The 24,606-nt window shown below is 46.0% G+C and overlaps 1 protein-coding gene across 2 annotated transcripts in view; it reads right to left on the bottom strand.

Annotated features, from left to right (window-relative positions):
- LOC144146032 (uncharacterized) overlaps positions 1-24,606 on the bottom strand; it is a 99,230-nt gene that overhangs the window by 13,474 nt on the left and 61,150 nt on the right. The window contains exon 4 of one of the 2 annotated variants that reach the window (XM_077677953.1): positions 5,834-7,838. The exons of the other annotated variant lie outside the window; for it this stretch is intronic. Within the exon in view, the coding sequence (XP_077534079.1) occupies positions 6,364-7,838 (1,475 nt within the window). The 3' untranslated portion in view covers positions 5,834-6,363. Of the gene's footprint in view, positions 1-5,833; positions 7,839-24,606 lie in introns of those variants that run through there. 2 annotated transcript variants of the gene reach the window in all.

The raw sequence follows: 24,606 nt of genomic DNA, 5'->3' as shown, positions 1-24,606 counted from the left end.
TTTTTGCTGTTGTTGCTCGAGCGTTGTTGTGTATGAGGTTACTGAAGGTAGAATACGGTTCGGAAAAAGAAACGTATTGAAGAATTGCTTTTGTTCATCACAGGCTTTGCCGACATTTCCTCTCGGCCGTTTACTCGTCTTGAATTGTTCATACAGTGTTGTCAGAGTTTGGTTCGTGTTTACGCAGATGACGTTTGCTGCCTAATAAGGCTTACCTCCAGCATTTGGAGACACCACATTATCATCCCGGTTGAGCGCTCTGAAGTTACTCGGTGTTTGGCGAACTTGTCTTGTCCAGTTAGCCTAACAGGTTGAACGCTGCCTCCTGATCGCTTTCTCTTAAAAGATCGCTCTTCTGTGTTCTTGAGAGATTAGACATCAGGCTTAAACGTAGGAGCAGCAACTTTCTTTTACTATAACTTACGTAAACTTCACGCGGATGCGTACAAGGTTTTCTCGCTAACCGAATATTTAAGGTAGAAGCTAGTTGTATTCGAGATATTGTCTGTACAGAAGAACTACATGCCAGGCTCCTTAAAAGGGGAGCTAAACGCCAGGAATGGCTTAGTGCTTTGGGGCCCTGAATTTTAACCCCTCTTCCCTCTTACCGATTCCTTTTTTACAGTTTGCTTCCGGTACTTTGAGAATGAACGGGGCTAACATGACGTGACTGATGTTTGCCCAGTCGAACAAAATAACTTTCTCTTTCTCACCAACAACTACGTTTTACTGCACGAAGCCAAACAAAAAAGAGTAAGTGGGGCTGGAATAAAGTTGCAGCGGAGAATAGAGGAGTGACCGTGATGAGTGTCACAGTAGAGGTAAATGCGCTAAAAATTACGTCCAACGAAAATAGCATCATCACAGGAGCATCGGCTTCGTACTGTGCTCACGCCTCCCCATCCCTTCAAATGTTCGAAGCTCGCCACACTCGGCTGAAAAGGGAATTGCTGCGAACTTAGATACGCCGTGTGCTATGCGTCGGGCCCTATAGATAGTCCCATCTGTATGTGCATGAGTGCACCTGCTATACCTGGATTTCACATGCGAAGTTAGGATAACGTATCGCAAAGAGGTAGCACTTTTCTTAGAACAAAATTGCACAAGGTCGCCGGTCGGGTTTTGCTTTTCGGCGGCATAATTATTGTCTGCGGCAAAACGCGTTCATGTCCTGCCGCTATTGCGCGTTTTACGTACGCTCCCAGGTGGCCCCAACCTTTCCGAGTCATCGACATCGATTTTCCATCAGAAACTTCATTTGGTCCGGTACATGCGCATGCGAGAATACTTGAATTTTTATATTCGTTGATAAACGACACTAACCAGATTTATTTTAATTCCAGTTGTTTCAAAACAACGGGAATATATGTATATATGCATGTGAGTTTTCCACGAGGGGGAGGTCGAGGCAAAAAACCAAAAGATAGCGCTATTGCGCTTTCAGTTTTCGCGCGGAACACTTCGTTAAAAATGGCACGTTAAGGTAGTTTGCTTGAAGCACACGTTGTCTCACGACGTCATGAGTTCAATTTAATTCCCCTTCGTCGGGCTTGCCGTTAAAAAACGGAAATCTGCTTCGCCGGAAGAGCGAGAAATTGGAGATAACGCAGAGTGCGCTGAAGCGCGAGGAATCTAGACGAGATAAAATGGGAACGAAATGCAGACTGACAGTTTCTTTTGTTCGGGTTTTTCTTTTCTGTAGATTTGCATGCGTAAGTCTTCCGTGCTAAGCGTAGTGAATAAAAAAAACGCTTAGTCCTCGAAACTATTAGCGCATCGTGTTCCGTCGTATCGATTGAAAGCCTCTTACTTTTTATCGTTCCTACAACGGCTTTCAAAACTCCGCCGCGGTCGACATCGCGCGACACCACAGTCAGGCGCAAAGTTTCGCAAAAACTCGGTTCCATGCTTTTTGAAGCCCGCAACAACAACAAAAAAACTGGATATGGAGGGAGAGTGATAAAACGAATAATGTTCTACAACAAAAACATCTTCACAAGATGGTGAAAGATTCTCATCACGTTGACCTCCGGGGCGGCTCCGTTGTCTGTTTTTGTTTAAAGTAAAACCTCATCTCAAATGCAAATCCTACTTCCGTTTTATGCGTCAACCGCCGACACAGCCATTGGTATATAAGGACATGTACAGTGCCCGCCGCGGTAAACGTGTTTGTGTACCTACATTCGTGCACCGCCTAAAGCTCGCTTTCTCTCCCTATTTCGTAAGAAACGAATTATAGTACGTAAGCGAATAGGGAGGCACGTTGTTGCCTGTTTTTCTTAAAAAACGTATGTATTTATAAGCTGCATTCGGGACTGCTGTTTCGAGAAACGTAAACCCTTGCTCCTACCACTCGCGGTTGCGTGAATCTTTTACGGCCTTTGAAAGGAGATTCTCGCGAAAGCAGGCATGCGGGAAAGTTGCGTTGGAATATACGGAACCGTGAGGGAAATTTCCACCGCGTTGGCATTGGTGCCACGAACGGAGACGGGGGTACATGGAGCGCCAAGCATGGGTCGTTTGCCTCCTGTGCGAACATCCGGGTGGGAAGTTGCAACGCCCAAGCCCCAGCGTAAGCGGTGCGAACAAGCACTTGCGGATCCTTTGCTGAGCTTTATTATATGGGTGAATTTCTCGGGATAGCTTGTCGCAACTCGTTGCGGCAGCAATCAAGAGAAATGGGAAGGTATCTCCTGCCCCCCCCCCCCCCTTTTTTTTTTCTCGCTTTAACGATCTCTTGCAATTGCACAATTCGTGTAAGTTTGCCGAACAAAAAACAGATTCGGAATGGGACATACCGTTGAACTTGTATGCAGTCTAACTGTGTACGCTTAGACGTTTGCTACAGAGTTGCTTCAATAAGATTTAGCAAAGAAAGAATAAACCAATATTACGGGCGTGCAGTATGAGTAGCGGTGCCGCATACTGCACTGAGGCCTACTGCGTACATGCGAGCGTTCATGGAGCAGTTGCCACCTCACTCGGTTATCATTGCAACGAAGCATGAAATTTAAGTTCAGTTTTCTCGCATACTAACTTTCTCGTTTTATGCCAATCGGCAACACGCCTGTGGCGCATCCGGACATTTTTTGTGCATTGTAGTTGGACCGAATCAAGGTTTTTGGAAGACCCAGAATGGTCCCAAGATGGGATTAGGGGACTGGTGCAGAGGGGTACGGAGCGGTTTATTGGGCGAATGCTGCGCTGTGGCGGGGCCGGGAATGGAAACGAGCCATCAAGGGATCTTACTAGTGCTGCTGCAATTGCGAATCTTTCTTGAAACGAGGGGGAAGGGGGGGGGGGGGAGCAGCACCTACGCGCTCCTTACCTCTGGATTCATCACTCCTTCTGCGTGAGTCACCATTAGATGTCAATCACCAAAGTAGTAAAATGAAAATACGCGCATTTAAGCACGTTTGTTTATTCAATAGAAATTAGCGTCCTTCCATTCAGTGGAGATGGATGACCTGCGAAGCTGGACGCAGTCGACGGGCTGGATGAACTAGACCACGTTTGTTTGTCACTTGTGATTGAGCATACTTCCTATCCATTTAGCTGATTGAAACAAGCAAGGACTCGATCTTTATTTTAGCGAACAAACATGAGGCTTCCTGTTTCCGCACCCCGCGTCTACTGTCTGTGTAACACACAACCCAACCCGCTCGACCAGTGAAGACACCAGAGAGGTCGCATTCGGCGCCAGCACAACGGATCACTGAAGGCATGAACCTATAGCTTAGCGTCAAATAACAGTTTTGAAAGAGGGGTCGGCGATGGCGAAAATGAACGCGGGAGCGGCGCTGAGTTAATCGGCTTCACCGGGGTGGAAAGGGGGAGGGGGGTAGACATATACTGCTTCGAAGCAAGAATGCCTGACGCAAGTATATTTCAAGTCAAGTCAGTTTGTCAACAAATTCACGCGGCGACGTCGGTTTCCCTGAAAAAGCCGTCGAGACAGCTCTCGATTTCTGTAGTTAGAGGGGCCATAGAGACAAAATACAAGTTTGTTTTTTTTTCGAAAGATTTCGTGTTTTATAGTGCCACTAGCGCTTGTCCAGCAGCTAATGGTGCTGTGTTCATTGAGAAATCGACCAATTTAGGTTAAAATTTTGATTCTCACGCCAAATCATGTGTTTTCGTGACGTCTACCACGAAGTCATATGCTTGGGTATTGAAATGAACTTTCACTGCATCATTTGGCTCTGCAGCCTCGCTTACCGTCAGTCCTCCCAGATAGAGCTACCATACTATGCCACGGACCATAGTCCGCCGTTGCTTTGTTTTCGCCGTATTTGCGCCTGGCTTGTTTTTGTTACTGTGGAAAGTAATTGTTCGTGAAGCATGGGGTATCCTGGACAAACAGGGTCATGTAAAAAAACGTCGCTTATTCCAATCGATCAGTGTCGTGTAAGACAACTCCAAAGCGGCGGACTGCTGTGCAGTTAAAACGTGTATAGTGCTCCCAGTACCAACAGCAGCGCGCATCGGTACTTCTATGTTTACGAGTATTTTCGTAACTTGCATTGTTTACCCCACCATTCTGACTGCTGCAAATTGAATATGCATTACATTTATGCGCGAAATACCTTGTTCGGCAAACTTATAAGCCCTGCCTAATTCGCGTTTGCTTTGGCCGGCCTCAACCAATCACACAGCTGAGCATATGACATCGTAGGTTTTGTCTCGGGAAATGAGCTAGTGGGTCGCATGGCCATTTCCTTTTTTCTATTTATATAGGTTATTTGAGCGCAGTTCGCGTTAATGTAAGTATGATTCTAACGAGCCAATCTTTCAAATGAACCAGACTTGTGTTTTGTCTGCATGGCCCCTTCATGGCTGGTTACCCGGACGGAAAGACCGGTGAAGGCTGGTCAGTGTGCTTACCTTAAAGCATCGCCATCGCCATTGCAGACAGGGAAGGAAGCAGGAGGGTTGTTTGTGTGACGTGAGGGAGACGGAGTCACTCGCCGAGAGAAAGCGAAGGTGGAAAGGGAGCAGTGGCTCATGGGAGAAGGCGTTGTTGTTACTCGGTCACGGGAACAGAGAAAGAGAACACAAAATAGAACAGAAAAGTTACGGTGTGGGAGAGTGTTGACACAACCTTAGGTTCTTCTCATTCTCTCTTCTAATTTTGGTTATCTTCGTGAGGGTGTTTGTTGCTTTGAGCGGAGTTGCAAGATATTTTTATAATATACGGTATTCAATTATTCGTTGTGTCACACAAATACTGTAGATTTATAAAACACAGGGTGACTTTGGTAGTTGAGGCTATGTAGTTTTATGATCTACTCTGCGCAAATCAAGGCCACTTCAAGGTCATCCAAAGTAATAATGTTCAGCAATGAATTAGGTAATATGTATTGCAATCGATGTTTTTGTTTACGCCTTGCCAGGTCCTCTTTTCTGCAACGTGTGATGTATAAGTTCTTATTAGTTCTCTAAACTCAGGTAGAGGGAATAAATTTTAAGCACATATAGGCATAATTTCAATTCCGGCTAAGATCTCCTTCTCGGTTTTTGTTCACGCCTTTTGTTCATTTTTGTTCACGTCTTGCCAAGTCCTGTTTAGGGTAAGGTGCGATGTATAAGTTACTATTACTTGTTTAAATTCAGGAAATGTAAATACGGGTTTATGCACATATAAACACAACTTAAAGTTTATGTGGATTATCGTCGGTCTTAGTTTGCTGTGCAAGTCTTGTTAAAAAAGCAGGCTACGGAATTCCGAAGGCCACACTGCAAGCTTAATTGGGTTCAGAAGCTTGCACGCGCGGAATTCTCGTTCGGAAGTCTATCGTACATCTTGAACTACGGAAAATAAGCACTAAAAATATTATCATCGTCAACCGCTTTATTGTCGAAACAGGTACAAGGGTCATAGTAAAACAAAAAATCAACAATGGGCCCGCCACGAGCTCGTGGTATTCAACTTCAAGCTGCTACAGACTCTTTCACTGTGATCAATACTTGAGTTCCAAACATAAGGACCTCAAACATGGCTTGAGACCGCTTCCCGTTCTGCTAACTAACGCCTTAAGAAATACAGGTGCTTCCAGGTTTTCCTGGCTACAACTACCGACATTACGGCTGACGTCTGACTTAGTTCAAGAAGGAGCCATGACGAGCATAGCAAGTTTGGAAATTGACTCCATCAGCCGGCTGTGTTTGCGAAAATAAAAACAAACGTACTAGAGAGATATGACCCCGTATTCCTAAATGACTCTACATTGCAAACGTCTTAGCTTAAAAAAAGAGAAAAAAAAACGGTAGAGTAGCTTCAGCCAGAAATGTTGTGGGCTGTCAAAATCACGCTGATGGCCCAATTTTTCGAAGCTTTGGCGCGGAAACACCGTTATGTCTCCCTTATTCGTCGCTGGGGGGAATTTTCCCATGATCTCGTTCGTACTGCCTCCTAGTGTCGGGGCTAAGTCCGGCAAGAAGTTGCTCAATCGACGGGGGCACCCGGCCGCCAAAGTCAGGATGCGAGTGGCCGCCGCCATTTCCATGACCTCCGTCACCATGACCTCCGTCACCATGACCTCCGTCATCTCCATGACCTCCGTTGTCACCATGACCACCGTCGTCACCATGACCACCGTCGTCGTGACCTCCGGCATCACCAGAGTCACCCCCGTCGTCGTGGCCTCCAGAACCGCCGGAGTCCCCGTCGTCGTGACCGCCGCCGCTAGATTCTGTCGTTGTGGGGACACCTTCGCCATTGCCATCGCTGCCGCTTCCACCTAAGTCGTGGTCTTCTGACGGAGTGGTTTCCTCGTGGGGAGACGACGTCGTAGTAGTCTCCTCGCCATGGCCGTTGCTGTCGTCTGGCGGTGGAGTCGTTGTTTCCGCTGGGTGGCCTCCATCGTCGTCCCCTCCGTGGAAGGACGGCTCAGTCGTCGTGGTCGTCTTGTCCTCGCGCTCAATGTTGCCCGTCTTGTCCTCCGGAGCGTTCGTGCTGCTATCTGGGCCACTGAACTGATTGCTGCCTCCCGAGGCGTCCGCGCCCTCATCCCCGTGTCCAGAGGATGCTTCGGTGGTGGTCGCGTGGTCGCCGTTGTCGCACGGTTCGTCATGCTCGCATGAAGTACCATCGGGTTTGGACGGGGTCTTGGATCTTCCGGATACGCCATCGTCATCGTCGCCCTTCGGGATGGCCTCGTTGTCCTCATCGTGGCCCACAGGGCTGTCGGCTTGAGGAAGTTCGTTGTCTAACTCGTTCTTGTCCTTGTCCTCGCTGGCCCCTTCCGTGGGTGCAGCTGTCGTCGTCGTTGCAGCCGAGGACTCGGTCGTAGTCGTTGTCGCAGCGCTGTCATCGGCAGGTGCAGCCGAGGACTCGGTCGTAGTCGTTGTCACAGCACCGTCATCGGCAGGCGCTGCCGGCGACTCAGTCGTAGTCGTTGTTGTCGCAGCGCTGTCACCACCAGGTGCGGCTGGAGACTCAGTCGTAGTCGTTGTTGTCGCAGCGCTGTCATCAGCAGGGGCGGCTGGAGACTCAGTCGTAGTCGTTGTTGTCGCAGCGCTGTCATCAGCAGGGGCGGCTGGCGCCTCCGTCGTAGTCGTTGTCGTCCCAGCGCTGTCATCAGCAGGGGCGGCTGGCGCCTCCGTCGTAGTCGTTGTCGTCCCAGCGCTGTCGTCGGCAGGAGCAGCTGGGGACTCAGTCGTAGTCGTAGTTGTGGCAGCGCTATCATCGGCAGGAGCCGCAGCGCTCGTCGTGGCCTCCTCGCTGCCGCCACTTGTCGGGTTGGCAGTTGTGGTTGTTGTAGCGGACTCGCCAGCTTCCGTAGTGGCGCTGCTTTCGGCAGTGGCGGTGGTGGTGGTAGGGTCGTCGCCTCCGCCGCCTGCAATCACACACCAGGGCGACAAGTGTATTCGCGTGGCGTCCTCGACAAGGGATCGGGCGTGATGCGCAGCAAAGCGTCCCGGTGAAGCCTTCTGCGGGTGCAGCCGTCGCGGTAAAGCAGAGCCGCCATTCCGAGTCCAGCACCACCACCGTAGCACAAAGCGGCACCGCTGCTGCGTGACCCACGGATTTAAGCATCCATATATGCGGTTAGTGCGACCACTTAGCACGTTTGTGGGGACCGACTCAGCAGTGATGGAAGCGTCGAAGATGCTCAGCAGCAGAGAACGGATGAATGAGAACGGCAAAAACCGATTGCGGGATTTACAATAAAGGTATAAAAAACACTCAAAAACTACGTAAAATATGTTGCTCGATGATTGCACTATTGACCAGACATTGCAGGGCGGTAACAGGCACAAAAGCGGTTTTTACACAAGCAAAATATAGATCACATTTGCATGCACGCGCGCAGGCATGCACACACAGGAATACATACAGTATACGCAGATTAACACAGCCTAACTCCAGTCGAAACCTTTGTAAAATGGGAAAATTCGCATAATCGAGAAATGTGAGAATGCCGACTGAAAAGGAAATGTCAATTCTTCACTGGCAAAAAAAGTGTTATTACGCCTTCCGTGACGTTCAGAAACACCACTGTTAGGCTCTCCTTAAAAGGTGCGATGTCTATGACTGCAGTAGTTATGGTATGTGGCAGATAACTTAAAAAGATCGCCGGTATACATTGTCACACTAGCTCTTGGAAGTGGAACACACTCGGCAGTGCCTGTATAGACTGTATTCAATAGCGAGGCACGCATGCAGGCAACCGTGTGAGTTCGCCGTCACTGGTTACGTCGGGCTCCGCGGGATGGCGGTACTTGTCCGTGGTAAGCGCATGATACGGGTTGGACATTCCAAGCTCTAGCCCGCCGAACGCAAAGTAATGCCTCGACTCCATTGTGAGTGCGATTAATAACAACTCGGTTGACACCACCGTAGAGAATCGGGTTGAAACGGAACAGGTGACGCACGCCGGTGTTATATTTTTCTTCGGCGTGCGGCCGCAGCGGCACAAGCCGCGCCATGTCCGTGGCACTTAGCCATGTCCGTGGCCATTTCAGTGTTGCAAAACGAAACAATTGACAGCTAAACTTTTCAATGAATACCGGCTATAAGCATCTTGCGTTCAATTCACTACCTGGGTATACGGACTCACAATTCATGCATCTTCATGCGCCTCGGTCCCGTCAAGGTCACCACTTGCATTATCGCATAAATAGTCAGTCATTCTCTACTCCGGCGGAATGGCATCATTTCTGTTATTTTTTTATTGTCTATACTTACATCCCACCCATTTTGTTTTGAAAAGCTTCGTAAAATCTGTTCAGGTGGTCAGTTTTGTTTGCACTCTCCAGTAAACAAAGGCCTTAAACCCACATTAAAACTTCTGTAAATCAGAGTGTGTTCGCAAAATCAGGGAATTCTTTAGTGAAATGGAGTCTCGCAAACTTGCGCTTCTACTCTGATTGCAGCAACCAATTGGCCGCAGATATGTTTGTGTAGTAGTCTGATCGCTACGTCATAGGTTTTCTTCAGTGGGTGAATGGGCTTTAATTTTGCGTACGTATACATATACTCTCCGTCGTAATGCATTTTCGAAGTGGCCCCACGTCCCCTCTGCGTTTTTATTCTGAAGATAGAAAAGGCTGGGACTCAGTTTCTGTAGTGCGACCTAACTGTTCATGTAAAAAAAGCCAGCTGCTGGTAATGCAGCTATAGCAATGTAACACAGCCGAGGCATGGTTACAATTCATATATATATATATATATATATATATATATATATATATATATATATATATATATATATATATATATATATATATATATATATATATATATATATATATATCCGTCAACTGACTGTCAGCTGTTTGGTGTAAACCCTGGTCATAGTCAAACCGGTTTATTCCGAACTCACTTTATTCGAACTGTTTCATGGTCCCAACTTCAGTGCATTCCAACACATTATTTCCCTTTTTAATAAAGTATCACCTATTACTAAGCTAGTTTACTGTCCCCAAGCCTTCGTTATCATGAAGGTTTACTACTTGTTTTTCAGTGCTGTTGTCAGCCGTTTGCGCGACGCTCCTCACTGTAGCAGTAACCTCGGCGTTAGCCCAATCTTTACGTTCTCCCTTACGTAACCGTCGCAGTATAAAATCGGGCGCGGCGGATCGGTAACTTTCGAACGCACTCGCATGCGGCTCGGGTCTCATTAATGCGTGGAGGTTATCGCGAGATTGCAGTGCGCAGTGCCATCTCCGAGCTTCGGAGCGTGCATACAGGCCGCCGTACCTGCAGGCAGGACCGTTTTTGCATAAATCCTATTTGAAACGCAGCTGCCGCACGCCGCATTCGACAGTCATGGCACACTTTTGTTCAAGCACCCGCCTCGCCCCATCTTTATTGCCTCTGCGTCTTGCCTGGCCACAGGATACATTGCGTGTGGTGGTCTGACCTCGCCGGCCGCTCGCAGCAGCGCAAGCTGCGATTAAAGCGCGTCTAAACGTAGAAACCTTGCTCCCAATGCGGCCTTTCATCTGATATGTATCTCGCTTCTTCTTTCCCAAACCGGTATGCACCGTTCGTCCGGGGAGCCTCTGCGCTGGGATCGAGAGAAAAGTCGCGATGGCGCGAACCGATCACGCTCCATGTCGCGAATGCCAATGTACAGGGTAAGTTCGCTGAGAGAGAGAGAGAGAGAGAGAGAGAGAGAGAGAGAGAGAGAGAGTAATCGAAGTTTTAGAACTGTGTGTGGCGTTGGCACGCTGTGCGGAACGTCACCTCGTGGCGTTGTCGACGCTAGCACCCTCCTAGTGGTGACTCATCCCAGGGTGTCGTTCTGGGGACTTCCGCTTTAAGGAAGTCACGTGACCTCTTCGATTTTTCTCGCCACTTGGAGGCAGCTTTCACATCATTCCATCCGGGAACGGTGCACTAGATCGCACGCACCTGTCGACGGGGGCATATGGAAGCGGTGCAGTTTTGCTTTCTTACCGCCATTCCTTCGGCGTTATCGAGTGCTATATACCATGCGCGGCTTAATACATGTAAATTAGGTTCGTGTATGCTAAAAGAGTAGCGGTACTTTACTTAAACCTATCTGGTGCGCGCTTTCTATCAGCACTGCGAACCCAGAAAAAAAGGAAAACTGCCGAGACGTTGATCTTATTACCGCACGTATCTATCTGCCCTTATAGCGGGAACCTTGATGAAAAAAAAAACGAATAGAAGGTTGCTTTCTAAGGTTAGTAGAGTGCTAAACTTACGATCATGTACAGTACATGCGGATCGTTCACTTTGTGTAACTTGCCGGTATAAGTTGCGAGCTCCACCGGTAGTACCTCACTGCCATCCACGAGCAGACGCAAAGTGCTTTGGCCTGGCACTGTTCCTTTCTTGAATTCAACACCAGCCAGGGAATTTTTCGGGGCGTCTTTTCGTTGAAACATGAAGTGCTTGAAGCGGAATGATCCCCCTTCAAAAATTCTTGTGCCTCTGGACCATTTTGTCTGGGAATGTCAACTAAACCCAGATCTTTCCCTCATCCCCACACCCTCACGCGAGCAGTGGGAGAGTACGCTGGGTAGCTCCTGCTCTTAAACGCAGCGTTTGCTAGCGGAAAGTGCGAAGGCAGCTGACCGTACCAGCGGAGTCTTGCACTGAAGACGCCAGCCACAAATATGCTCACTTCAACTCTGATTAAAGTTTTCTCTCTCTCTCTCTCTCTCTCTCTCTCTCTCTCTCTCTCTCTCTCTCTCTCTCTCTCTCTCTCTCTCTCTCTCTGTGGGGGGTGTGTGCGTGCGTGCGTGCGTGCGTGCGTGCGTGCGTGTGTGTGTGTGTGTGTGTGTGTGTGTGTGTGTGTGTGTGTGTGTGTGTGTGTGTGTGTGTGTGTGTGTGTGTGTGTGTGTGTGTGTGTGTGTGTGTGTGTGTGTGTGTGTGGCATAGTGTACGCAGACTTACAAGCAAGAAGTTCAAAATAAAAAAAAATACTCCTGCGCAATGCTGGAGTCGCTTGAAACTAAACGCAGCAGTGATCGTGATGTTGAAAGATACAACCCTCAGACGCATGCTATAATAAACGCCGCGCAGATGGTGCGACGGTCATCATCATCATCATAGTCAGCCTGTCTACGCCCACTGCAGGGCAAAGCCTCTTCTATAGATATCTAATTAGCCCGGTGCTGCGCTAACTGCGACCAATTTATTCCCGCAAATTTCTTGATCTCATCTGCCAATCTAAATTTCTGCCGCCCCCTGCCACACTTGCCTTCTCTAGGGATTCACTGTGTTATCATTGATGACAACCGATTATCTTGCCTTCACATCACATGCCCTGCCCACACCCATTTCTTCTTCTTAATTTCTACTAATACGCCCTTAACACGCGTTTGTTCCCTGACCCACTCCGCTCTCTGCTTGTCCCTTAAGGAAAGGAAAATATTCCTAATTTACGACTGCGACAGTAACGTCACCTTACTTCCACTGCTCTACCTTCGCCTTCTTGGTTCATGAGTGAACGGCCCAGTCAAACGGCAGTTCTCCGTCCAAATTCATGCCGCAACTAACAGCTTCCTGACAAAACATGTCATAGGTATCTGTACATTTATATTAGATAGTCCATTTTAAGGATGATGGTTTATTCCGAGAGCCGAGGACCAGGGAAGACCCCCTTCATGGTCAGGAAGCGATGATGATGATTCGGGAAGCTGGGAAAATGAAGATGAGGCGATGATGATAGTGTGTCTTAAAAGAGGAGGGCGATTTCCCCAGCACTGCAGTTTTTCTGGCTCTCACAATATAAAAAGCACTTCTGGAGACATCTCTTTCGTTCCTGTCACACGTAATCTTGTGTGTTCACACAGAATTCTGCAAAACTGCAGAATTTCGCCCCACTCGCAAGTCTTCTCGAGCATATACACCTCCGTAATCGCCGCAAATTGCTACTCCTCCCTTATTATCCCATATTCTGTCACCATTTATCTTAATTTCAACCTGATTGCTGCGCATTCAAACGCAACCTTCCAAAACAGACGTACTGATCGTTGTAGGCATGGACCTGCCCGTTGTTATGCTCCCAGGAGAGCTTTTCCAATACAGGCGTGTTTGTTAAACCACTTTTTTCTGTCCTGGTGGCTGCGATCATAAGAGCGATTTAATTACAACATCCACTCTCGTTTCAATCTCTCTTCGGTGGCAGAATTCGCTGTAATTCGGCACAGCGCATCGCTCTTTCACTGCGCTTCAATATTGTGGCGAATGACGTCACCAGGACAGGACGCGATGTCACAGCAATTTGCACGCCTATCTCCCACTGTATCACTGACGAGCCAATCTGTGTTGTTACATTGTTTACAGTCGTGACACCATGTTTGCGGTTAGAGGTTCCATTTAGCTTCTTCTGCCGTAAGAAAAACATCTTGTGCCAGTGACCTTGAGCGCGCTATCGATGACCTTGCGTGGAATCTTTATCTGCGCTGCTCAACATGGTCACGTGGCGGACTGGACGATGTTGATTACCAGTGCATAGACAAGGAGATGTAAGCTGCGTCAGCTTTCCCAGAGTCGCTCATCACTTGTTTTGCTTTGAGCGAAGCCCTGGATATGCAGCTTCTCTTCAAAACGCTGCGATACTGCGCGAAGCCACACAGTGCGTGACAGCATTTCCGTTTCACGAAACTGGGCCCACACCTTTTTGCCTAACGCGGGTTTTAATGCATAGGCATAATTTCTTGGGCTACCGATCATCCCGAAATCTGCCCGTCCAATGATATTTTCTCCCCTGCCATCAATAGTTCGGAACGGCATATACCAAGAATCCCCATACCGCTTCGCTTTAAGTCGAGACGTACAGTTGTACGATTAACGTAAAAATAACCTGCTGGAAGTGGGTATTTTAAACTCCGAGTACTTCACCTTCTTACGAGTGCAGCAAATCATAGCTGACGCAGGGTGATTTGCATTGTGACGTAGTATCCTCGAACGTGTGAATGTTGCTTGAATATTTTTGTTCCCAGCGGAATATTATTCGGTCACGGGTTGCATTCTAACACGAAAGTCATATATATATTCCGAGCGGCGACCTTATTTGTCGTGACCAGCGCCTACCTGAACCAGTGCGTGCGCTAGAATTTCGTCGGGCAATTTTGAGTCCCGCGGCGACGTGACGCCTATGCACGACAGCAAAGAATTTAAATTTCTGCTGTTTTTCTATTCAACGTGTGTCGGAGGCTCCGCATGTATATTAAGATTTTAACCTGTGCAGCACTGCACGGCATGGCACGAAGGAAAATTTATCACAAGGGTTTCTTCTCATTTCCAAGTTTTCCCGTCTCAGCGTATCATTTTCTCCCGAGGAAAGTGTTTTTTTTTTGTCTTGCTATCATTATTTGTGGTAGTATATTACCGCGTCCCGGCGCCATCGTTTTGATTCTGCATCGATTGAGGCCGTTGGAGGGACGTTAATAATACCCTGTCCAAGTGTCGGTTCTGACGTGGATTGATTGTTTTAATAGGCCGCTCCATAAGCGTAACTAGAAAGAACAGTGACCGCATTCGACGTCACGAAACAACCGCTCATTTTCTTTAAAATCCTGTCGTATCAATCAAAATTGCTGGGTACAGGGCGTGGTCGTATTACATTAAATAAAAGCGCAAACAATAGAACAAGAAAATGACGGTTATGCTTATATATACAAATACAGGCAACGGCGAAACCCAGGAAATGGCGGAAAAACAAGACAAATAATTTTGGACGAGGTAGCGGCCTCAGTCCCGTGCCGTGTCAACGTTTCAATAGGACATGCCATCGTCATATATATATATATATATATATATATATATATATATATATATATATATATATATATATATATATATATCTGTGTGTGTGTGTGTGTGTGTGTGTGTGTGTGTACGACAGAAATTAAGGGTTGGCAGTCAAGAAAACCTCAGAAAGGAATGGGGAGGTTGTGGTGGGTCATAGAAACAGATGAACAGATGAAGAATTTTTTGAGACAGAAAGAAGTTGGTGAAACGGTGAAAAGCTCATTTCCCATTTTCTGATTCGCTATATATATATATATATATATATATATATATATATATATATATATATATATATATATATATATATATATATATATATATATATATATATATATATATATATATATATATATATATATATATATATATATATATATATATATATATATATATATATATATATATACACACATGGTCGAGGAATTAAGGTTTCCAATGGTCCAAAAGAAATGTCAAAAAGTAGAGTCCGACGCCAGTTCCAAAAAATAAAAACAAAAAGGTTTACTAACGGTTCGACTGGAGGACCAGTCTTCATCGGAGTAACAAGTACTTTACACTGCAGCACGCTTTTAAAGGTGCGTGTGGAGAGAGGAAGTTGCGCTACAGTGCTACTTCCTCTCTCTACACGCACCTTTAAAAGCGTGCTGCAATGTACTATACTTGTTACTCCGATGAAGACTGGTCCTCCAGTCGAACCGTTAGTAAACTTCTTGTTTCCATTTTTTGAGACGGGCGTAAGACTTCACTTCCTGATATATATATATATATATATATATATATATATACATATATATATATATATATATATATATATATATATATATATATATATATATATATGTATGTATATATATATATATATATATATATATATATATATATATATATATATATATATATATATACCTGCGACATTGTACACTTTCGCAGCTACAGTTATCATTTAGAGCCTTGGCCTGCGCTACTGCGCGGCATAGCTTACAAAAACATCATAATATAAGAAGTTTGACCTGTAGCGACGAATTAGACGCCTGCAGCGTCCATCTGCAGCCCACACGTTTACGCATTCCTATACAAAATACACTGGTCCCCGATTGAGAAACATGTCACGTAACAAACGTAAGCGACGACCTCAAATATTTGAACGCACACCCAAGAAGGAAAAACAAAGATAATGAAAACAAGAGAACAAGAGGGAACAAGACGTTCGCAAGGCACACATTGGGCTCGCGACTGATGAGAAATTCCAGTATCGCAAACCCGCTGAAATTATGGGAATAGGAAAAATTCCTCATTTACCACCGACGTTCCAGGGGCGCCCCATCGCACGGGTTATTACGTCTCCTTCTCGCAGGCTGCAAACGTGTTCTTCTTATTCAGGGCGACGTTTCTATACCTACAGGCTTATTTTCCTATTTCGTTTCGCTACTGGAGTCCCGAGATTGCGTGACGTAATAAGGGAATTTTCCGAGCAAACACGCGTGCACCGTTTCTTATTTTACCTTTCGTATTCATAGCTTACTCTTCAGTTTTCCAAATAGTTTTGGCAGACGTATAGAGGAGAAGGAGGCGACTATCGATGGCTTGTACTTGTGTTTTTCATTTCATTGATTACAGTAATTTAACATGTCTGAGTCTTCCAGAAACAAACACATGTAAAACAAACGCCACAAAGCGCAAGCACTACGAATAAAAATGTGGCCGGAATGACAACGGGCGTGACCAGACCTCGCTCTCTGGACCCTTATTATCGAAATTAAAGGAAACGTAGACGGAAGGCAAATGTATTTTTCCTACTGAACCCTAACCGTTGTTCTGACCACACACAGATATTTCGCCCTTTGATGATGTCATGACCTAAGTGCGACGTAAAACCAGAGCACGACCACCCCTGTCCGTCGTTTGCGTAGGGAAGGATAAGAGACGTCCAAAGTAGACCGCAATAATTCTAAATTTAAATAAAATTTGTCCATCAGATACTAGGCCAAGCACAGACCTGAAACCCGACGTTACAGGCGAAGACAATTCTGAATTTCGGTTAAGATAAATAAAGGCGCCATCGTGGCACGAGCTGTCGTTGGCCCACATATTCGTGGTTTTAGTGCACAATGCGTTGATTGTGCGCAGGCGTGAAGGACTGGTCCTTTATATAAATTACTTGTTTCCTCAACAAATAATCCGTTATCACTAAGCGCTGTGACCTTTGTTTTATGTGCCCGTGACTTTGTCTTCGTTGTATTCGCACTGAAATAAAATTAACTCGTTCATCCAGTCCACAGTACTCCTAAAGGCGATTGACTCCATGATTTTCAAATTAGGTATGACTAGTTTACCAAGAATTGAAGGTATATTTGTGCTTTAAATACACTAGAGATGAATCGTACGCACAAGTGATGATATAAAAATCAACATAAACCATGCTGAATGCATCGTTTTTAAATGCAGAGCATTTCAGTAACTCACGATGTCACCCGCGTTGGCGTCCGTAGTCCGCACGCTCACTGCGCATGCGCGTCGAGTCGAGGCGAAAGCGAACACATCTCTCGCGAGGGGCATTGGATTGGATTCGAACACTCTCTCGCGAGGGGCATTGGATTGGATTCGATTGGATTGGCTTGGATTGGATTGGATTGGCTTGGCTTGGCTTGGATTGGATTTGGATTGGATTGGATTAAAGTGGATTGTGTTGGATTGTGTTGCGTCATAGCCGCGGCACGTTGCGTCATAGCCGCGGCAGACGCGCTTGGGCCGGCGCATGTGCAGTACTCTCTCTTCCGCGGTTCCCTCTCCTTCGGGCGCGCTGCGCATATAACCGCTGTGCCGTTCTCCGGCCAAGCAACATCCGCGGTTGGCTCAAACACCTAGAGTCCACGCCGCTTTACAAGTACGCCAACGTCGTCGACTGGGACCGGCTTACGCAGTCCCCTCAACGTATATAAGCGGCGGAGCGCGCGTTCGGAATTCAGTCAAGGGCGTCTTTGCATGGCTTACGCTTGACGTGACGCTTTGCTTGACTGGAGTAGATGCGACGCATTTACTCGAGTTCCCCCCGTGGGAAGATGCGGGCGGCTTTTTTAGATAGAGATTGATGGTTCATATGAATCATTAGCGTCAAGTTACTGTTACGGTGAAGTATTCAAAATATATAGAGCATCATAACTTTCGTTTTATTTACTCCTTCAGATGAGCTTCATTCCGAGGGTACACGAAATACCATCATCCGTAGGTACACTGATGAGGCGAAAAGTTCTTTAAAATGCTAATTTTCCTATGTGCCTTCCCGCTCGTAAGAAAACCGTGAATTCCTCTACGTAGAACTACTATGCACTTATAATTGGCACGTTTCGTGGATATCTTCCCTACAGCGGTAAGAGCCGTGCCACCGCACGAATTTCGGCGACAAGGGAAACGAGGCGAAAGATTACTTAAGAATTGAAAAGTCGTAAGCGCTGGCGATGAAGTAACAGGATTGCCGACCATTTTTAGCGAACGTGCACCTGGTCGTATTTAAATTTAGTAGGCATCCCTGCATCCTGTAAAATGAGTAACCGGATAATCGGAAAAAAAGTTATTATGGTCATCTCGCAACGTTATATCCATTCAATGGCTGCTACTTACATTTTAAGCACGTATATAGAGTACATATGACGGTTCCGGGATCCCAAGAAGCATAATTTCACCGAACGAGCAGACAGCGAACTGTACCTCACGTCACCCTCCCGGATCTCCATCTATGACTTATCCTTTCAGCCGATGTTTCAACCTAATACAAAGTCCCATCACGGGACGTTAATGGAGCCTGGACAACCTCGACACATACCCGCAAGGCTCGTTTCAATCTCCTAACCTAACCGTCTCCACAAGCAGCTATAGCCAGATATCGAGAATTGTCGCAGCCGACGACACGTATACGTATGCCCCTCGGCGTCCTTCGGCTCACTCGCTTCATTTTTTTTTTTGTCACCTTCAATTCTCTCGGCAAATTCTACCATTTCCAATTCCAGACACGCGTCGTTCGCCCAGCTGCAAAGCGAAAGAATTTCGTCGGCGCCACCAACGATTTTTCCCGGGGCTTCAATTTATAGGATCTTCCGGTCCCGCGTGTCAGGAGGGACTGCGACGTGCTGTCGCAATGAATACGTGGCGTACGTTCCACACGTCTCGCGTGCCAATGCGCAACTGATAAAGATATAATAGGCGAGAAGGGGCGCAAAGTTGATTGATCAAAAGGAAAGGGAAGCGTATCGATTTGATCGCGCGGAGGGGAAAAAAAGAAGAGTCGGTGGATGGGGGGTAGCTGTGGCAAGGCGTGCCGCTTCTGGAATAGAAACAAAGGGTCTGACAAGAAGTACTAATCCGAAGCGACGCACGCACAGGCAGGCAGGCACACACACACACACACACACACACACACACACACACACACACACACACACACACACACGTATATATATATATATATATATATATATATATATATATATATATATATATATATATAGCAGAACAGAGAGATACGGGACGAGGGACTCGGTAAAGATACATATCAAGGTTGCAGTCGTCATTGCCAGTGCTATTCGGCTTTTTTTTTTCGAAATATTTAATAGGGCCGAATGACGTGTGCTTGTCACGTTTCTTTGATTCATTGATAAATAAGCGAAAATATAAGTCGAAAAAAAATCCGCCGTTTTCCGGCGGATATATATATATATATATATATATATATATATATATATATATATATATATATATATATATATATATATATATATATATTGCGTGTGGGGAATAGTGGGAACCGAGGGGAATGGGCGGGGCTGGGAATGGGGGATTGGATATAGAAAAGCATCTGCTGCCTTATTCCGACCTCGTCGCGTTTGGCATCGGCGAGTCCTTGGGGAGCAGGCACGCGTTGTCCTCGACGAGAAACAGAAAAGACTGAAAGGAATCGTCCTGTAGCTAAAAACGCGGCCTGAATTTCAAGAGGAGTGCGTCCGCTTCTTGTCGCTTTAAAATCGCCGGGTGTTCGGTAATTCGAGAGATCCGGCCTGACTCCTGCAGCCTGCTGGAGGAGACAAATTTGAAGGAGGCTGAAGGAATAAGAAGAGAGAGAGAAAGAGAGAAACGGAGAAGAAGCGGATTAACGTGTCTTAAAGAATTCAGCAAGATGAGCAAATCTTATATCTGGTCCATCATGTACGACCGTACGTGTGCGATCCTAAATCTCTCAATCTATCCAGTACCATAGTTGCAACGCCCGTATATATATATATAAAAAAGGCGTCACTTCAAAGAATTAAAAATCAGCCGTCTCCTTTAATAAAACTCTCCGAACTGCATCGACAGCAGTCTTCCTTTTTATGTGGCGCGAATTATTAACGAGAAGGGGTGACTGCATAGCTCTGATCAAACGACGTGCGTGACGGGCGAACTTGGTATTCGAAAACAACGAACCACGAAACGTGACATCTATGCGGAATTCGGGTGCTAATGAAGGGGAGATGTAGAGAAATGTGTTTTTTTTTTTTTGTCGCCCGCAACACACTGTACCGGTTATTCGTCCCTGCCTGCCTAATTGGCTCTCAGTCAGGCTTAACTCAAGCCACTAACCCAGCCATTTCGAGAGCACTACTGTACAGTGTTAATTTGAATTCACTTTCCCGCCACTCTCGCGCTGCTCACGCTCGAAGCCTCGGGCGCGAAAACCGCGAAATGGGCATTCAGACTGCGACAGGCGATTTTTCGCGCCTTTCATTTTATACATGTACTTCGCGGTTATCTCGCGATCGTATTTCGATTATTATTCCACAGGGTCTATCGAGAGCGGGGTCTTCACTCGCCCCGATCGCTCCTTATATAGGCGCGTGTGGTGGTGGTGGTGGGGGTAATAGCTGTGAAGTCCGGTATTAGCTGCGAAAATTACTGGCATTACGTAGGACAGCACGCCCATCGCCAGGGGACCCCATTTCGCGCAGTCCGCGGACTAAAGTGTCTCCGCCCCGTTTAATGCGGCGCTCAATCAGAGGCGCTGCGACGACGTCTCCGTTCGCCAGCCAAGCCTTGTCTGCGTACGCTCGAAGAGCCGCGAAACGCATTATCGCACATTTCGACATCGTATAACGCCTCAATTTCTATCTCTCGTCTTGCCGTTTAGATTTGCCGGACGATTCAGACCCGTTCAATTTGTTTCCTTCCTTTCTTTGGTTTTATTTTTTCTTTGATTCGTTGTTGTTAGCGTACGTGTCCCTTTTGGGAACTAGACCCGCCTTTTTCACATGAGCTAGTTAATTGATGCCTTCAGTTGGTACATGCCAATTTTCTACAGTTAGATACATTTAGGCAGCTCATTTTTTAGTCATTCAGTGTAGGTTGGAGTCTCAATAAGTGCCCGTTTTATGTGCATGGCGCCGACACGTTGCAGTTTGTAATCAAGTCTAAATTTATGGACGCAATCAATATTGTTGCAAGCAGCGCTTGTCTGCAATTACGGTTGAATAAGAACGTTAAAAACCGATAGCTGACCAATCTGAGCCGTCATGAAGAACAAAAAACAAAAGCGCATTGGGTTATAACGTGTAAAATTTTGCATGGGCTTAAACCGTGCAATAAAGCAGTGAACAAAGATGCGAAAAAGGAATCCATGCAGTCAAAAGCACCGCCATCAGGAACAATTAAATTTTGGTTGGAGCTAAACTCTCCAATAAATATTTATTCCTCTCTATCTTCAGGGGGAATGAAAACATGAATACAGTACTTTGTTTGGAATCTGGCCCGGTCGCAGTATGCTTAAAAAAAACTTTCTGTGACGTCAAAACCTTTCAGCGAGGAGCGTTCTGTATTAAACCTGTCTTTAACGTTGGAAAAAAAAATTATTGTTTTTTCGGCCATGGTCCAATTATTCCCATAAATTTTCTGCTCGAAACAAATGCGCAAAGCAATACTTAATTGCTCATAAAGATAACCATCTCTCCCAAGCATTGCGGACAACTAAAAAGCGCAAAAAAATGATAGCTAAAATAAATGGAGGGAAGTGAGACCTCCCTACAAGACGGCGGGAAAAGTTGCGATGTATTGAACAAGTAGTTTATACAAGCTTACACTTGGTAAAATGGATTAGGTAACGTTTGGAAAGATGTAACTAAAGGGCACCGTTAGCTTGGATACCATTCCTTCCGTTATTTTGCATGCATGATTTAGCTTACTAGTATTCTTCGTGCACTTTGGTGCGCCGTTAACTGCCCGACATGTCCCTAAAAATCGAGCACTAGCTCTGCTTTAAGCATACTCGTTTCGAGTACTAGCAAGAGTATCGCGCACACCGCATAGCGGTCGCAACTTTCTTTCGAAATTCCTGGCAGGTATATACGGCAGGACCGGAACTGCGCTCAATCACCACACTCGTGGCGCAATAACTTCATAATCGAGCGTGGGCGCCAGCTTTAATGTGGCTTAATAAATACAAGAAGGAAAGCGATTTCTGGCTACCGGAGCACTGTAAACCCTCTCGAAGTTTCCTTTTTTTCTTAAAAAAAAAAACCGTGGAGCTAAAGAGAAGCTAAAACAGTTTCTTATTAGCTGTCTGCCCACGTTTCAACGCGGCTTGCCACCGCACTTGGGCGTTGGAAGTGCCGCTGATGGGCAGCATCCCAAAAAGAAAAAGAATGAAGAAAGAGGCTTTCGAAAACTCCGAAGCGGGGGACTAATCCCCGATTTTCTCGCTGGCATTTTTGTTGTTTGATTTCATGCTATAACTTTCAGGTGCCGCCGATTCTTTCGGATTCAGTTTTTTTTCAACGCCGGAAGCCGCCGCCCCAACGTCCAACTAAGCTCACCGGGCGATTCTTGCGGCACGCCCGTAGGTTTATAATTTGTAACTAACTTCCATGAGCAGAGATGTCGTTTCCGCCTTGGCTCTCAAGAGCTTGGGGACAGTGTTTGTTGATTTTATTATCCTTCGAAGTCTTCGAGCTGTTCAACCTGCTCAAGGCTGGCCTGCTGCGTTTGAGTACTGGGTTTCGAAATCCCGCATAGCTCGCATTTGATGAAATCACGGTGAATAGGCATGTTTGTTATGCGAGTGAAGTCCGGCAGTAGAATTCACATCCCCTACAGAATTCACGTGGCATAGCCGGACTTTATTTCTAATCTTTATGCGTATTCGAAACTCGTTAATTAAATGAATTGAATGACACTTTTTGCAGGAACTAATATCGGAGTTTCAATGATAAACTGGCCGCTTGCCACTGGCGTAGGTATAGTAAAACTATAACACTTGAAAATGTTTGAGCATCTAGCATATGGCATTAGCGCTGGGACATTTAGAAATGATAACGGTGCCGTCACTCATGTGTACAATACTGTAAAACAAACGGAGAAAATTGAGCTTATAAACTTGTATTCCCCACACGTATTGGTTTCGATGCGACTGCGGCAATGTGATGGAATGTGTAGGGATTGGCGGGGTGGTTCGAAGTGTAAAAGAGTATTAGAGGCGGCTTAGAGGCCTTATTTTAGTCCTAAACATAGTGCACGTTCCTCACAATTTATACGAACAAAAAATACACGCACGCGAATACTGGAGTTTTCGTATATTTTTACATGATTAACTAACTGATAACAAGTCTGAAAGAACAATAGGAGTGATTCGAAGCAAGGCCTGCCCTGTCACCTACAAGTCTACCTCCCTTCCGTGCCCAGTATGTTTATTTCTCCCATCATGACGTGAGTAAATTTCCCAAGAACAGCAAACATTGGTTATAGCGAAATCAGCGCGACAGCGTTTGGGCTCCGTTATAGGGGACATTTCGTTAAAAACCGGGATGATTTGCTCCTTATCACAGAAGTGTGGGCCGCAAAAAAAACTTCGAATAAAGCAGCAATTCGGGTAAAGCGATTACCTTATAACGAGGGTTTAGCTGTATATCAGACATATTCATACTCTTTCTCGTCCGGGAAGCGCCACCTACTGGTACAAAACTATGCAAGAAAACCTTCTTGTAACAACATCCTCCGGAGAGCGAACTGACTTCGTTATAAGCGATACGTCGTCCAAGGCGGGGATTATTTGCTGTCAGTGTAGTGCAGTGGGGACAACAGAACATTACGAATAAAGCGGTTTTATTTTAACGAGGTCGCAGTTTAAACGTTTCATTCCTGCACGTAGGCGGGACTGTCGATCGCGATTAAGTCTTTCAAGCCCGTTGCTTTTACTGCCCCCATGAGCGATGTTCAACGGAAAAGAGACGTCGAGAGCCAAATCCGTCTACACGTGCCAATGCAATACAGGTAAAAAAAAAAAAAAGGCACAGACACCCACACCCATGCAGAAACCTTGAAGCCGCCCCTTGTACATCCCTGCCAGTTCAAAGCTTTCTTTCCTCTTTTAGCGACATCTTTCGTTTTTTAGCGTTTCGCAGCGTTTTCTTTTTTTACGAAAGTGAAAATATTTTTGTGCTTGTTTGGTTTTGGCATCTGTGGAATTTTGTGCCCCGAGCGATGGAGACGCTCCGTTTCTCACTAAAGATTCCTTTCTTTCTAGTTTTTTTTTTCGTTTCAATAACAAAAAAATAAAGGTGGATGCCAAAAGATTTAAGGCAGCAACGTTGACCAAGTACGTACCTTTCTCTACCTTGAAGTGTTACGATGTGGCTTGCTTGTGAGTGTCGTTAGTACTCACTCGCCTGCGTTGTCCGGGTCATTTTGAGTCCCCACATACCAGAGCTCTTTCTTTTGGACAACTACGCCAGCTATGTTACCCGCTGGGGAATTTGTTATATAAATACTCATGTGTTCGCTGACACGCACGTGACCCACTCGTCGGCGTTATTTGCTGGCATTTGGCGTAAAACTTTAATGTCGGCGCATAACGT

This window comes from Haemaphysalis longicornis, unplaced genomic scaffold, assembly GCF_048455015.1.
Source record: "Haemaphysalis longicornis isolate Haplotype H1 unplaced genomic scaffold, Haemaphysalis longicornis Haplotype H1 scaffold_7, whole genome shotgun sequence".
Taxonomy (NCBI): Eukaryota; Metazoa; Arthropoda; class Arachnida; order Ixodida; family Ixodidae; genus Haemaphysalis; species Haemaphysalis longicornis.
This window is presented reverse-complemented; position numbering and strand designations above follow the sequence as displayed.